The sequence below is a fragment of the Paralichthys olivaceus genome, chromosome 24 (genome assembly GCF_024713975.1).
Source record: "Paralichthys olivaceus isolate ysfri-2021 chromosome 24, ASM2471397v2, whole genome shotgun sequence".
Taxonomy (NCBI): Eukaryota; Metazoa; Chordata; class Actinopteri; order Pleuronectiformes; family Paralichthyidae; genus Paralichthys; species Paralichthys olivaceus.
This window is the reverse complement of record NC_091116.1, coordinates 14,481,682-14,495,228: the sequence shown is the minus strand read 5'-3', so window position 1 is coordinate 14,495,228 and position 13,547 is coordinate 14,481,682. Positions and strand designations below refer to the sequence as shown.

The 13,547-nt window shown below is 45.9% G+C and overlaps 3 protein-coding genes across 7 annotated transcripts in view; all 3 read right to left on the bottom strand.

Moving 5' to 3' along the window:
* Positions 1-325: 325 nt before the first annotated feature.
* On the bottom strand, positions 326-1,577 carry LOC109644983 (mid1-interacting protein 1-B-like). Its single transcript, XM_020110465.2, has 2 exons — positions 1,485-1,577; positions 326-964 (listed from the first exon to the last, which is right to left on the bottom strand). The coding sequence occupies exon 2, from the start codon at positions 773-775 to the stop codon at positions 338-340; it is 438 nt and encodes a 145-aa protein (XP_019966024.1). The 5' UTR covers positions 776-964; positions 1,485-1,577; the 3' UTR covers positions 326-337.
* A 731-nt stretch (positions 1,578-2,308) lies between these two features.
* Positions 2,309-5,873, bottom strand: LOC109644984 (tetraspanin-7-like). 2 transcript variants are annotated; one of them, XM_020110470.2, is made up of 8 exons: positions 5,656-5,873; positions 4,862-5,050; positions 4,632-4,706; positions 3,936-4,031; positions 3,550-3,705; positions 3,213-3,296; positions 2,879-2,950; positions 2,309-2,791 (listed from the first exon to the last, which is right to left on the bottom strand). In XM_020110470.2, the coding sequence occupies exons 1-7, from the start codon at positions 5,734-5,736 to the stop codon at positions 2,882-2,884; spliced, it is 750 nt and encodes a 249-aa protein (XP_019966029.1). In that variant the 5' UTR covers positions 5,737-5,873; the 3' UTR covers positions 2,309-2,791; positions 2,879-2,881. The 2 variants fall into 2 exon arrangements, with proteins under 2 accessions (XP_019966029.1, XP_069377126.1); XM_069521025.1 differs by having other exon boundaries at positions 3,936-4,706.
* Positions 5,874-7,129: 1,256 nt separating this feature from the next.
* xdh (xanthine dehydrogenase) overlaps positions 7,130-13,547 on the bottom strand; it is a 14,459-nt gene continuing 8,041 nt past the window's right edge. For all 4 annotated transcript variants that reach the window (XM_069521005.1, XM_069521007.1, XM_069521008.1 and 1 more), the window contains 23 exons: positions 13,539-13,547; positions 12,581-12,765; positions 12,339-12,501; positions 12,019-12,108; positions 11,710-11,879; positions 11,488-11,614; positions 11,288-11,407; positions 11,061-11,157; positions 10,833-10,957; positions 10,604-10,737; positions 10,446-10,533; positions 10,255-10,341; positions 9,981-10,172; positions 9,748-9,893; positions 9,503-9,584; positions 9,319-9,414; positions 8,919-9,122; positions 8,684-8,736; positions 8,483-8,597; positions 8,057-8,122; positions 7,787-7,975; positions 7,544-7,711; positions 7,130-7,434 (listed from right to left, as the gene is read on the bottom strand). The exon at positions 13,539-13,547 is cut by the window's right edge and continues 101 nt beyond it. In XM_069521005.1, coding sequence (XP_069377106.1) covers positions 7,381-7,434; positions 7,544-7,711; positions 7,787-7,975; positions 8,057-8,122; positions 8,483-8,597; positions 8,684-8,736; positions 8,919-9,122; positions 9,319-9,414; positions 9,503-9,584; positions 9,748-9,893; positions 9,981-10,172; positions 10,255-10,341; positions 10,446-10,533; positions 10,604-10,737; positions 10,833-10,957; positions 11,061-11,157; positions 11,288-11,407; positions 11,488-11,614; positions 11,710-11,879; positions 12,019-12,108; positions 12,339-12,501; positions 12,581-12,765; positions 13,539-13,547 — 2,760 coding nt within the window. In that variant the 3' untranslated portion in view covers positions 7,130-7,380. The remainder of the gene's footprint in view (positions 7,435-7,543; positions 7,712-7,786; positions 7,976-8,056; positions 8,123-8,482; positions 8,598-8,683; positions 8,737-8,918; positions 9,123-9,318; positions 9,415-9,502; positions 9,585-9,747; positions 9,894-9,980; positions 10,173-10,254; positions 10,342-10,445; positions 10,534-10,603; positions 10,738-10,832; positions 10,958-11,060; positions 11,158-11,287; positions 11,408-11,487; positions 11,615-11,709; positions 11,880-12,018; positions 12,109-12,338; positions 12,502-12,580; positions 12,766-13,538) is intronic.

The window sequence follows — 13,547 nt, the reverse complement described above, 5'->3', positions numbered from 1 at the left end:
ACTTAATTCAAATGTTTGTGATATTTGGTTCCATTATAAATAACTTGTTTACTTCATCAGACCTGTTTTCTAAAGATGGTTGTAAACAGTAGACAATGAGTTTTTCACAGAAAATATCTCAGATGAAACTTTTTTTTCAGAAGAAACGTTTAATCTTAAATTTTACATAAAATAAATTAATTTTCTCATATATTTGCTTGTATTTGTGTTTCACCTTTAAAATATCAAACCTAAAAAAGTTTCTTTGTCATGACGACGTTTACGAATCATTTTGAATATTTATCCTATCAGACATCGTGTCGGTCCTTAAAACTCGTGTTTCCACGTTTTCTATTTTCTATAAGTTTCCGCAGCCGATCTCCTCCTTGTAGCGGTTCGTTAACGTGTTGGCTTTGCGTGTGAGTTTGGACAAAACCGCGTGGAGTCCGTTCAGGTGAAAATGAAACTGCTTCTCCAGGTCGTCGTCCTCTGACTCGCCCACCCTCTCCTTCCCCCGCCCATCCCCCTGCAGGACGCCCCACTCCATGACACTGCGGATGGACTTGAGCAGGACGTACGAACTGTACATGTCGGCGTCCTGTTGGAAGCAGGCGGAGCCGTTGGAGGCGGTGTCGTCGGTGACCGTCTTCACGTCTCCGACATCGTCCAGCGGGACGTCCCGCAGCAGACTGGGCACCATCACAGTCTGGTCCATGTTGTTGACGGCACCGATGAAGCGGTTCATGGTGTTGAAGAGCGACTTCCTGTGGTTGCAGGACTCAGACGGGTGCATCATGGCGCCGGACAAACTTAGCACACTAATGCTCTTTGGAGGATTATTCTGGGTCACGTGTGAACCTGCCCCCGACCACAGGTCACACAGGTGAACTCACCTCTGCTGCCACGTGTCCCCACAGAGGACACGTCTCCTGCTGCAGGACTCGAACCCACGGTTTCAACTCAGAGCTGGAACACAGGAAACCAACTGAAACAAAACCATAGAAGAAGAAGCATGTTTTTTTTTTAGAGCACGTTCCTGTTAGCTGCTATATGCTAACTAGCATCTCCTACTGTTAGCACACAGGCTAACGGTCCATTCAGGTTAAGGACTTGCATCATTAGCACCGACACTGCTATCGTCAGGAGCTAGATGCTAATGATACATTAACATTAGCTCGAACAGGATTCCATCATCGGACCCGTGTTTCGGTTGTGTTGTTTGTCGTTAACGGAACCGAATCTTTCGTTAAACTCGAGCTTCACGTGGTTTGATGCTTTCATTCACACAGAAACTACAGGGAGCTGCCGGAGGACTCATCCCGGAGGACACATCCCGGAGGACACATCCCGGAGGACACATCCCGAGGGACACATCCCGGAGGACACATCCCGGAGGACACATCCCGGAGGACACATCCCGGAGGACTCATCCCGAGGGACACATCCCGGGGGACACATCCCGGAGGAGATGAACCTCAGCTCCGTGTCACCGGGGCTCAGCTCACCTGCTCGCCGCTCCGCCGCGCCGCTCCTCCGCCCTGACGGTGCAAAGCCGCCGGTTCCACCGGTTCTTCTCCTCCTCCTCCGGTTCTTCTCCTCGTTCTCCTCCTCCGGTTCTCCTCCTCCTCCGGTAACGGTCACCGGCTGCGGTGCATCAGTATCAGTGAGTGAAGCTGCGGAGGGGCGGGGCTGTGCGGAGCGGGGCGGGGCGGCCACTGTCAGAGACGCCGAACCTCCGGAGGCAGCCAATCACAAGGGGCGAGGCCCTGCGACGTCACACAGACCGTCAGAGTGAAATACAACAGTAAATACTCTGATATACAAATATACACAGAATATATATCAAAGTATTTCTGCTCCTATAACTTGATTCATTTCACTTGATTCTACTTCATCTGATTATTTCTCTGTATATTTATACACAGATAATACTACAGCTTGTACATTCATTATTCTTTGTGTGTATATGATATTTATATATTTATATATATTTATATATATATATATATATATATATATATATCAACAACCTCTGTTTCTACTTCGATAAAATTCTTCACATATATTTCAACTCATTCTTCTTTTGTTCTTAAATCATTTGTATCATTTAACTTTTCATTTCATTTATTTTATTAATGTGTAATCTGACTAATAAAGTTTTAAAACACGTTTCACATTTATTATTATTATATATTATAAATCCATGTTATTATATTATATAATATATATATATATATATTTATATATACAACAAGGAGCTTCTCACTGAGCGTAACATCGCCCCCGTGTGGCCGTAAACCTTCATCACTGCAAATTAGAAAGATAAAAGTTTCATCCCTTTGTTTTCGTGTTTATTTTCTGTCGTTTCACAAAGTTCCATCATCACATTACTTTTTATTTCACAACAGAGAAATAACCACATCGATAAAATGTGGATAAATATAAAGAAAAAGAAAAAGAGTTAATCAAATGTAAATAAAAGTCAAATAAAATGAAAAATAAAGCAGCAGGGCTGTGGAAATGTTTTCAGGGGTCCAGGTGAACATCGGGCCCCTCAAGGACAAAAACTATGACACAGGAAATGACGACTTCACAGTTCATTGTTGTTCTGGATCAAAGCGACAGGACAGGGTTCAGGTTGGCGCCCCCCGGTGGCACCATGACTTCACGCTAAAGTTAATATTGATTATTGATCATTGCTCCACCTGAACGTCCACATCACACAAAGGGCAACAGACGACCAATCAGCTTCCAGGAAGGGGTGTGTGTGTTTCCTCAGGTCTCCATGGTGACGAGCATCCTGGTCGTTTCCCTGGAAAAGAAAGAAGGGAGGAGTCAGACGAAGGTGAAGAACGACAGGAGGAGTGTGCGTGTGTGTGTGTGTGTGTGTGTGTTTCACCTGTTAAACCATCTCGTACTGGTTGGCGTTGATGAAGCGAGAAAGACAACAGGCCAGAGACACTCCGAGCAACTGCACACACACACACACACACACACACAGAAAGTCACACACACACACACACACACACAGAGCCGTCATTTCAAATAGTAATTTACATCAGTACTGAACAAATGTCAATATCTGATCAATGGTCCATGAAGGTTTTGGGATCTAAACTCGGTCGTCCTGTTTCAAACTTTATGAATTCAAATCTTTTATTTAACAACATTGGGTTTTTAACTTGGATTCATTTCTTAACGTTTCTTCTTGATTTGATTCTCGTGTCAATCACCTGAGAGAAGGCGACTCCGAACGTGACTCCAGCGATGATTCCCATGTTGCTCTCGATGAACGACGTCACCAGCTCATAACAACCCTGCACACACACATTCATTCATTCACAGTCACCATTGTAATGAACCAGTGAACGTCTCAGTTCAGAAGATTCAAACATTGACACAAATTTAAAGAGAAAAATTCATTAAACTTCCTCAGATGTAAGTTTAAAAAAATCCAAAACTATTAAAGCCATAAAAAAGATAGAAATATCAATAAAATTATATAAATGTGATGTAAGAGAAGCTACAGAGGACCATGATAAAGTGTGTGTGTGTGTGTGTGTGTCTGACCTGTTTGTAGACTTTTCGTGAGGCCAGCGTTGTGTTCTTCAGGTCGTCTCCACTGCAGTCGGAGAAACTAACGCAGCAGCTGGCAGGAATCCCACTGACAGGAAAATAGACGCTGCTGAACCAGGTGGTGTAGTTGTAAACTCCACAGCAGTGTAACTACACACACACACACACACACACACACACCCACACACACACACACACGGTAAGTACACAACAGTTTTACTTGATGATCATCAGCGTATCGAAAGATCTACAGAACAAACACAAGTTTATAAACTAAAACAAAGAGAAGTTGTCCGAGTACTGATCCGTGTGGAACCCCCCAACACCTGAGGGACCAGAGTCAGACAACCAATAATCTGAAGGTGAAGACAGACACTGACTCTACGTTGGACACTGTCCACAGCCAGACTCCTGTCGTCTCGTCCGTTATAGTTCATCACTGCTTCACTGTACGTGGTGAGAAAAGTCCCTTTGATCTGCACACATGTAAACACACATGTAAACACACACGTAAACACACATGTAAACACACAGGTAAACACACGTAAACACACATGTAAACACACACGTAAACACACACGTAAACACACAGGTAAACACACACATAAACACACATGTAAACACACACGTAAACACACACGTAAACACACATGTAAACACACATGTAAACACACACGTAAACACACAGGTAAACACACGTAAACACACATGTAAACACACGTAAACACACATGTAAACACACATGTAAACACACACGTAAACACACATGTAAACACACACGTAAACACACACGTAAACACACATGTAAACACACATGTAAACACACACGTAAACACACATGTAAACACACGTAAACACACACATAAACACACACGTAAACACACATGTAAACACACACGTAAACACACAGGTAAACACACGTAAACACACACGTAAACACACACGTAAACACACATGTAAACACACGTAAACACACACATAAACACACACGTAAACACACACGTAAACACACGTACTCTGTTAGCATGAACTACATTCAGGCTTTGACATGATGTTAAAGGTTCTTGTGTTTTCACCTCGTGACGAAAGATGAATCCAGAGATTCCAGCGATGAGTTCCGTCATGAAGACCAGACACAAGAACGCAGCGTACTGGGCGGAGGTCAGAGGTCAGAGGTCAGAGGTCAGAGGTCAGGTCAAGTGTTTTATAAAAACATAAGAGGTTAGTGACATCTAGTGGTGAGGTTACAGAGTGCGACCACTGGACCTTTAATATCTAAAACCAAAACATTCAAGCCCCCACAGACCAGTTTCAACATCCAGGGGCGCCCCCTGCAGGTGGCGAAGCAGCCGAACAGTCCAAACAGCACGATGGCAGCGCCGGTGCCGGCGAGGACATACGGAGTGTGGGAGGGGCTACTGGAGATCAGTAACATGTAGGGGTCCAACATGAACTTCCACCATAACCCCACCGACAGAAGCACCACACCTGTCACCTGAGGGGGAGGAGTCAGGGTTCACACTGTCAACCAATCAGGAAGAACTGGTGTGTGTGTGTGTGTGTGTGTGTGTGATTCAGAAACACATGAGTGTGTAATGAGCTCTGACAGCAAAGTGACAAAGTGACAAACAGATGAGAAGAAGAAGAAGATGAAGATGATGAAGAAGAAGAAGAAGAAGAAGAAGATGAAGAAGAAGATGAAGAAGAAGAAGAAGAAGAAGATGAAGAAGAAGAAGAAGAAGATGAAGAAGAAGAAGAAGAAGAAGAAGAAGAAGACACAGATGAACATTCTGATAATCAGCTGAACCATGTTTTCATTGTCGTCCTGGTGTCACAGCTTCGTCTTCATTCCTCACACTCCAGATAATTACTGAACCTCCAGGTGACCCCTGACCTCCAGGTGACCCCTGACCTCAGCACACTAAACCTCATTTCATCTGTTTGCATTCAGGACAAAACGTCACTTAGAGTAAAAGCAAATGAACAGATGGACTTCAAACTCTTGACTCAGTAGAAAAAACTAGTTTCTAAAGGAAATCAATGTAAATGAAGAAGCGACTGAGACCAGTGGTTGTAAAGTTTAGTGAAAGTGTTTCTCACCCAGAAGATGAAGGAGTAGAGCAGCAGCAGCGTCTTCACACAGAAAATCACTGGCTTAGTTTCCATCCTCCTGCGAGACATGATCCTGCAGAAGATCCAGATCCTACAGAACCTTTAAATGATCCTCTGAGTCCAACAGATTCTACAGAACCTTTAAATGATCCTCTGAGTCCAACAGATTCTACAGAACCTTTAAATGATCCTCTGAGTCCAACAGATTCTACAGAACCTTTAAATGATCCTTTAACTCTAACAGATTCTACAGAACCTTTAAATGATCCTCTGAGTCCAACAGATTCTACAGAACCTTTAAATGATCCTCTGAGTCCAACAGATTCTACAGAACCTTTAAATGATCCTTTAACTCTAACAGATCCTACAGAACCTTTAAATGATCCTCTGAGTCCAACAGATTCTACAGAACCTTTAAATGATCCTTTAACTCTAACAGATCCTACAGAACCTTTAAATGATCCTCTGAGTCCAACAGATCCTACAGAACCTTTAAATGATCCTTTAACTCCAACAGATTCTACAGAACCTTTAAATGATCCTTTAACTCTAACAGATTCTACAGAACCTTTAAATGATCCTCTGAGTCCAACAGATCCTACAGAACCTTTAAATGATCCTCTGAGTCCAACAGATCCTACAGAACCTTTAAATGATCCTTTAACTCCAACAGATTCTACAGAACCTTTAAATGATCCTTTAACTCTAACAGATCCTACAGAACCTTTAAATGATCCTTTAACTCTAACAGATCCTACAGAACCTTTAAATGATCCTCTGAGTCCAACAGATCCTACAGAACCTTTAAATGATCCTCTGAGTCCAGCAGATCCTCCGTCCTCCTCCTCTCCTGGACACGGTCAGTGTTTCCACTGAAGCTCTGTCTGTGACAGGAGCAGCTGACAGCGTCCTCTGCTGGTGTCACAGGTTACTACAGCAGTGACAAGAAGAAATAAACCAGAGAATTCTCCTCATTCTATAATTTATGTTCCATGTTCACCTATTAATTACCTTTCCCCTTCTCTCATCTTATCTTAACGTATCTCATCTAATCTTGACTTAGTTGCAGGAACTCGTTAAAAACAAGCAGCCATATGTTGTGGGTCAGAAACCTCCAGTTGTGTTGATGGTTTTTCAGCAGCTGCCGGACGTTCAGCCTCAATCAGCTGATGTGACGCCTCGTTCTTCACACTGACTTCACAATGAACAGGGAGGTGGTCGTCACGGAGACCGAGCTGCTCTGACACCCGACTGTGAACCTGCTGCCTCACCGACCAACGCCCGGCGGCCATGTTGAATCATCTCAGGTCGGTGTGAAGAGACGAGGACGAAACAACACGTCTTCTGATGTGGACATTTATATTGGCTTGAATTATCTACACACAATAACTCAATGATTATGATTATATATGTGACCAATGAAATTAAAATGAAACAGATTCAATGATATAAAAAATGAAGATTCTTAATAAGGGGAGGAAAAGTTTCTGTTTTATTTTGATCTGAAGTGAAATCAAGAGGATTTATTCATTCATTTGATTTTAAAGGACAGTTTTGTAGTGTAGGATTGTTCCCTGAGACGATGAACACAGCGTCAGTCATTCACATGATCAACTGTTGGTCCTTTATATATATGTATTTCAAAATGAGTTATGTTTATTTTATATAATGTGAGACTCAAGTTTATACTGATCATCTTCTCTCTCTCTGGACTTAGACTTGTACAGACCAGGGTGTGAAGGTTCCAGGTTCAGCCGGACGACCACACTGCAACAGACACATATACAGCCTCATTATATATATAATATATATTATATATATTATATATATAATATATATTAGGTTTACAAACAGGTTATTAATGAAATTCTCGTACCAGATTGGTGAAGCGGTCGCTGCAGGCGTTGCGGATCCTCTCGGCAGAGGCAGGGCTGTCTAGCCTGAATGGACCGCTGATGCCTGACTCCGCCCGGGCGTCAGTGATGGCATCTTTGATGGCGTAGAAAACCGATGCGGCCAGGAAAAGGGGAGGCTCGCCCACGGCCTGGAAAGACGTGGAAGTTGTTGATCATTTTCTCTTTTTTTTTGAACATCAGCTGTGATGAGTCGCCAGCGTTACCTTGGAGGCAAAGATGGCTTTGTCGTTTGGTGCGTCCCGGAGCAGCGAGACGGTGAAGTCAGTGGGAATGTCGCCGAAGGCTGGGATCTTATAAGAACCAGGCCCTCGAGTGAGGAGGACGCCCTGAGGTGAATAATGAAGCTCCTCCAGCGTGAAGAGACCCAGACCCTGAACAAACCCCCCCTCCACCTGGAGACACACGTTTTCTCCTCAGCTACAGGAAATCAAACCACAATGATTTTACATCTGCGTGATTAACGCTTGACTCACCTGTCCGATGTCGATAGCGGGGTTGAGGCTGTGACCAACGTCCATCACGATGGTGGTGCTCAGGTTCTACAACACAAATGATTCACAACGTGTGACTCTCCCGGTCAAACAGATTCTTTCAAAGGCGTTTACAGAACAAAAAGATATATCTATATATATCTATGTATATATATATCGATATTTATAGATATTTATATATATAGATATATATATTATGTATCCTAAAACACAGAAACCGACTTTTGCACAAGTGAAATCTTCAGAGAGATAAATAGATGAGCTGCAGAGACGTCAACATAAAAGACGGAGTCATCAGCGTGTAAGTGAACGTTGACGTGTGGAGCCTCATGTTGGTCCCGTGGGACACCTTCATTCGTCTTTTTAAAAGAGACACTTTCTGTTTGGTGCGTTTGGTTTCAGACGGACCTTGTGGGCTCCGGTGAGACAGTCGATCTCCACCTCTGAACAGGCGACTCCGTAGCTGTAGTAGTTGAACGCTCGGCCGCGGTTTGTGTCAAAGTCGTAACCAAGGTCTGGAGTCCTGACAGGAAATAGTATCATCGTATTCATTTTATTGATTATTGATGAACAGATGAACGAAACCAGCGACTCCCGGACTGAACTCACTTGTAAAATCCGTTGGCACTGAGGTTGACTCGGTCGAAATACGCAGCTTTAACCTGGAACCGACAGAAATACAGAGTTTGAATATTCAACCAACAAACACCTGAAAAAAGAACTTGATGCGGACAAAGTTTAGATGAAAAGTATTTGACTAAATGTGAAGAATTCAGGGAGTAAAATTAATTTATTAATGATTTTAACTTCTGTTACTAAGAATGTTCTAAATATTCCTGCTCACCCAGTCCTCCCATGATCCTTTGGGGTTCTTGATCTTGTACGGCTCCAGACGTTTCATGAGGACCTCGCAGGCGTTCTGCACGGCGGCTCCGTTGAGGTCGGAGGAGGCGGAGGCGGCAGTGGGGCTGGTGTTGGGGACTGTGTTGGTGCTGGTCTCTGAGATGTGGATCTTTGAACACGAGATATCCAGAACTCTGCTGGCGACCTGGAAACACCAAGTTCCACAGCAGGAAATAAAAAGACAGTCTCCACTTGTCCCACGTTAGAGACTCAGAAACCATCAGAGACAAGTGCTGCAGTTCCGCTGATGGCCACAAGATTTCCAATAAAATGACGACAATATAACGAAGGTGAGTGAATGAGCAACGAAAACCAACATGGATGTTTGTTTAGTTTGGTACCTGCACCATCTTGGTGTGGAGACCCTGTCCCATCTCTGTCCCACCGTGAGTCAACAACACTGAACCGTCGGTGTAGACGTGAACCAGAGCTCCGGCCTGAAAACACCACAACCAAACATCCCGTTTCAAAACCACAAGTTTTATAGAAACGGTTCAACGGTGTGTGAGTCGGCGCGGATCAGACCTGGTTGAGGAAAACAGCCGTGAAGCTGATACCAAACGTGGTGGGGACGATGGCGAGGCCTCGTTTGGTCCATCGGTTCTGTCTGAGGGGACAAAAACATAAGAGCCTCAGAGACAGGAAACAGAACTGTCAGAACTCTGTATCTGCTTTAAACCAGAGTCACCTCATTTGATCCAGTTTCAGTGTTTACACGTCTCTCGGACACTTGGACAGTGTTGGACAGTGTTTCAGACCAGTGGTTTTACCTGTTGTAGCGGTCGATGGCAGCTCGGCGTTGTTGGTAATCAGATCGTGACAGACACTCGTCCCAGCAGCGGTCCAGAGTGAATTGATCCAGGACCTGGTTGTAGGATGTCGCCTCCCCTTCCACGTGCAGGTTCAACCGACGCACCTGGAGGAAAACAGAGACTCTGATTGGATGTCGTTTCCCACCAGAATTCCTCTTGTTCGTCAGGTGTGACATTACTCATCCACTCACCTCTTCCGCCGGCCTCCCCACCCTCTGAGCCACGTCCGTCATCCAGCTCTCAGCGACCATCATGCCTTGCGGCCCTCCGAAGCCTCTGAACGCGGTGTTGGACGGCAAGTTGGTGCGGCAACAGAAGCCTCGGCCGCGAATGTTAGCCACACTGTACGAGTTCTCCATGTGGAACAAAGCTCGCTCTAGGACCTGGACGAACACACGGTACCATCAGCACATCATCAGCGTAAAGTGTGAGAGGAGCGACTCTGCGGTTAGAAACAATACTCACGGACAGAGACAGGTCCATGGAGTTTCCTGCGTTGCTGTAGTACGACACATCCAGAGCCACGACTTTACCGCTGTTGAGAAAACCCACCTGGAACCAGAGAAGAACAATCATCAGTGATGCTGCGACAGAAACCGTCTCCAACGGGGGGGTACCATAAACAGTACCCTCTCCAGCAGGGGGCGGCCTCCTACCTTGTATTTCCCATAGAAGGGGTGTCTCCCTCCAGTGATCAACATGTCCTCGTCTCTGTCCAACATGCACCTCACCGGCCTCTTCAGCCTGAAACACAGGAAACGTCTCAGACTCCTGAAGATTATTGCACAAAGAGACAAGTGATTTAAAGACGTACTTGTTCGCTGCCACGGCGACCACAGTGGACAACACGGTGGTTCGGCTCTCCTTCCCGCCGAAGCCTCCGCCCATTCTCTTCACTCGCACCAGCACCCTGTTAGCGGGGACGCCCAACGCCTTCGCCACCAGAGACTGAGACGGACACAAACATTTAATACCTTTTCACTCCCATATTTAAAATGTAACGCCTTGTTTCCGATCTTCAGTTCAATCGAGCGTGGTGTTACCTGCGTCTTGGTCGGAGCCTGAGTGGAAACGAAGAGCTCCATCTCACCGTCTTCTCCTCGGGGAACCGCCAGCGTGACGTTGGTCTCCAGGTAGAAATGTTCCTGACCCCCCATGTGAATCTCACCTGACAATCAATCAACCAATCAACCAATCAATACCCAGGATTATTGATTAGCTGGGTTGGGGGGGTGGGGGGGGGTGTCTCACACAGACAGAAACAGTCTTACCTTCCTGGATGTGGTCTGCCTGTTTAAACCCCGCCTCCAATTCTCCCTTCTGGATGCTTCTGATTGGCTCATAGAAGGACTGGGCGGCGATGGCCTCCTGTCAAACAAACCAACAAAATGTGCTTCATTTATCTGTTTATTTGTTTATTTGTTCCGAGCAGCGAGTTTACGTCATGTTTTTAAATCTGAAACACAAACGTCGTCTGCGTGACGTCAGACCTCCTCACCTGGATGGTGACGATGGGCTGCAGCTCTTCATACTCGATCTTCACGGCCTTGGCGGCTCTCTGAGCGCGGAGCTGAGTGTCGGCCACCACGGCTCCGATGACGTGACCCACGCATGTCACCTGCAGAGGGAGGGGGCGGGGACATTATTCACTTGAACACAACAGAGACCCCTGATTGGTTGAGCAGAAGAGGAGCACACCTCTCGGTCAGCGAGGACGGTCTCATCGTACACGACAGCTCCAGTGACATTCGATCCGGGGATGTCTTCAGCAAACACGCAACAGACGACGCCGGGCAAAGACTCAGCTGCTGATGTATCTATAGAGCTACCACACACACACACACACACACACACACACCTGGTTAGACTGGACGTGTGTGTGTGTGTGTGTGTGTGTGTGTGTGTTGGTTACACACTCACATGATGCGAGCGTGAGCTTTGCTGCTGGTGATGAGTGACAGGTAAAGCTCGTTCTCGTACAGCGGCACATCGTCGCAGTAAACCGCTTCACCTGTCGCCTGCTTCATGGCCGACAGGTGCATCACGGGACGGCCCACCACATTGTCCTGACTCTGCCCCTCTGGCACCGCCTGGAGGAAAAATGTGGAATTACACACCAAGGTGCCAAAACTTTGATGTTGATGTTGTTACTGTTCTTATTGAATTCTTGAAATAAAAGTATAAATGTTATTATCGATATACATTTAGTTTGAATGAACTTTGTTGTACCTGGTAGATCTGAACACTAGATGGCGTCTCTGGGTGATAAATCTCGGTGGCGCTCACACAGTCTGAACGAACCTCGTCCACATTCACACCCTGTCCAATAAAAACCAACACTACATTAAATATTAATAAACATAAATAAACATTTACCAGCTCGAGGTGAATCAGTGACAAATGGTTTAAAAACAAATATGATACATAACACAGAACGTTCTTCATGTTAAACAGATCAACAACAATAATAAAGGTTTCTGATGTCAGCTGCGTTTACAGACGAACCAAATCAGAAAAATCCAATTTTTGAAAAGTGTCAATAGTCCAACCTGCTGCCGGAGCTTCTGCAGCACCGTCAGGTAGAACTTGTAGAAGAGGCTGAGGGTCAGAGTTCGCCGGTACGTCACCATGCCGCCTGGTACAGAGGCGTCGAGGGTCATCTCCTCAGCCAGTGAGGAGCAGGCCACCTGAAGAAGCTCCTCCTCCCAGCACCTGAATTATATTATCAGAGAGTTAGCTCCTCCCTCCATCTGTTCCGTTAATCTGCGCTCTTGGGTTACGGTTCTGTTACCTTCCCAGAAGGCTGTTTGCTGTCTTAGTAGCCAGCACTGTGGTCGCCGCCATGCCGCCATAGCTCAGCCTCAGGTCCTGGACAATGTTAGTTCCAGGAGCAAAGGTGACACTCATCGCCGCGGTGACAATGCTGATGTCATCCTCACGGCGAGGTGACTGTTTGAAGGCCGAGACGAACTGAGTCTGAGGCGGGAAAAAAAAACATGAGCGTCAGACTGACAGATACAGTTCTATGATGGTGGTTGCTAGGTGACGAAAAAGCAGTTTCTAAGTGACTTATGCAGTTGCTAGTTGACAGACAGTTGTTGGGAAGTGACAGACAGTGGTTGCTAGGTGACAGACAGTGGTTGGGAGGTGACAGACAGTGGTTGGGAGGTGACAGACAGTGGTTGAGGTGGTTGGGAGGTGACAGACAGTGGTTGGGAGGTGACAGACAGTGGTTGCTAGGTGACAGACAGTGGTTGCTAGGTGACAGACAGTGGTTGCTAGGTGACAGACAGTGGTTGCTAGGTGACAGACAGTGGTTGGGAAGTGACAGACAGTGGTTGCTAGGTGACAGACAGTGGTTGGGAGGTGACAGACAGTGGTTGCTAGGTGACAGACAGTGGTTGCTAGGTGACAGACAGTGGTTGGGAGGTGACAGACAGTGGTTGCTAGGTGACAGACAGTGGTTGGGAGTTGACAGACAGTGGTTGCTAGGTGACAGACAGTGGTTGGGAGGTGACAGACAGTGGTTGCTAGGTGACAGACAGTGGTTGGGAGGTGACAGACAGTGGTTGGGAGGTGACAGACAGTGGTTGGGAGGTGACAGACAGTGGTTGAGGTGGTTGGGAGGTGACAGACAGTGGTTGGGAGGTGACAGACAGTGGTTGCTAGGTGACAGACAGTGGTTGCTAGGTGACAGACAGTGGTTGCTAGGTGACAGATGGTGGTTGCCATGGCGATGTCATACTGACCCTCTGACT

Coding starts and splice junctions, on each gene's coding strand:
- LOC109644983 (XM_020110465.2), bottom strand. CDS start 775: ATGATGCACCCGTCTGAGTCCTGCAACCACAGGAAGTCGCTCTTCAAC.
- LOC109644984 (XM_069521025.1), bottom strand. CDS start 5,736: ATGTCTCGCAGGAGGATGGAAACTAAGCCAGTGATTTTCTGTGTGAAG. Junction 5,051..5,655: donor TCTACTCCTTCATCTTCTGG/GTGAGAAACACT, acceptor CCTCCCCCTCAG/GTGACAGGTGTGGTGCTTCT. Junction 3,706..3,935: donor TGGACAGTGTCCAACGTAGA/GTCAGTGTCTGT, acceptor GTGTGTGTGTAG/TTACACTGCTGTGGAGTTTA.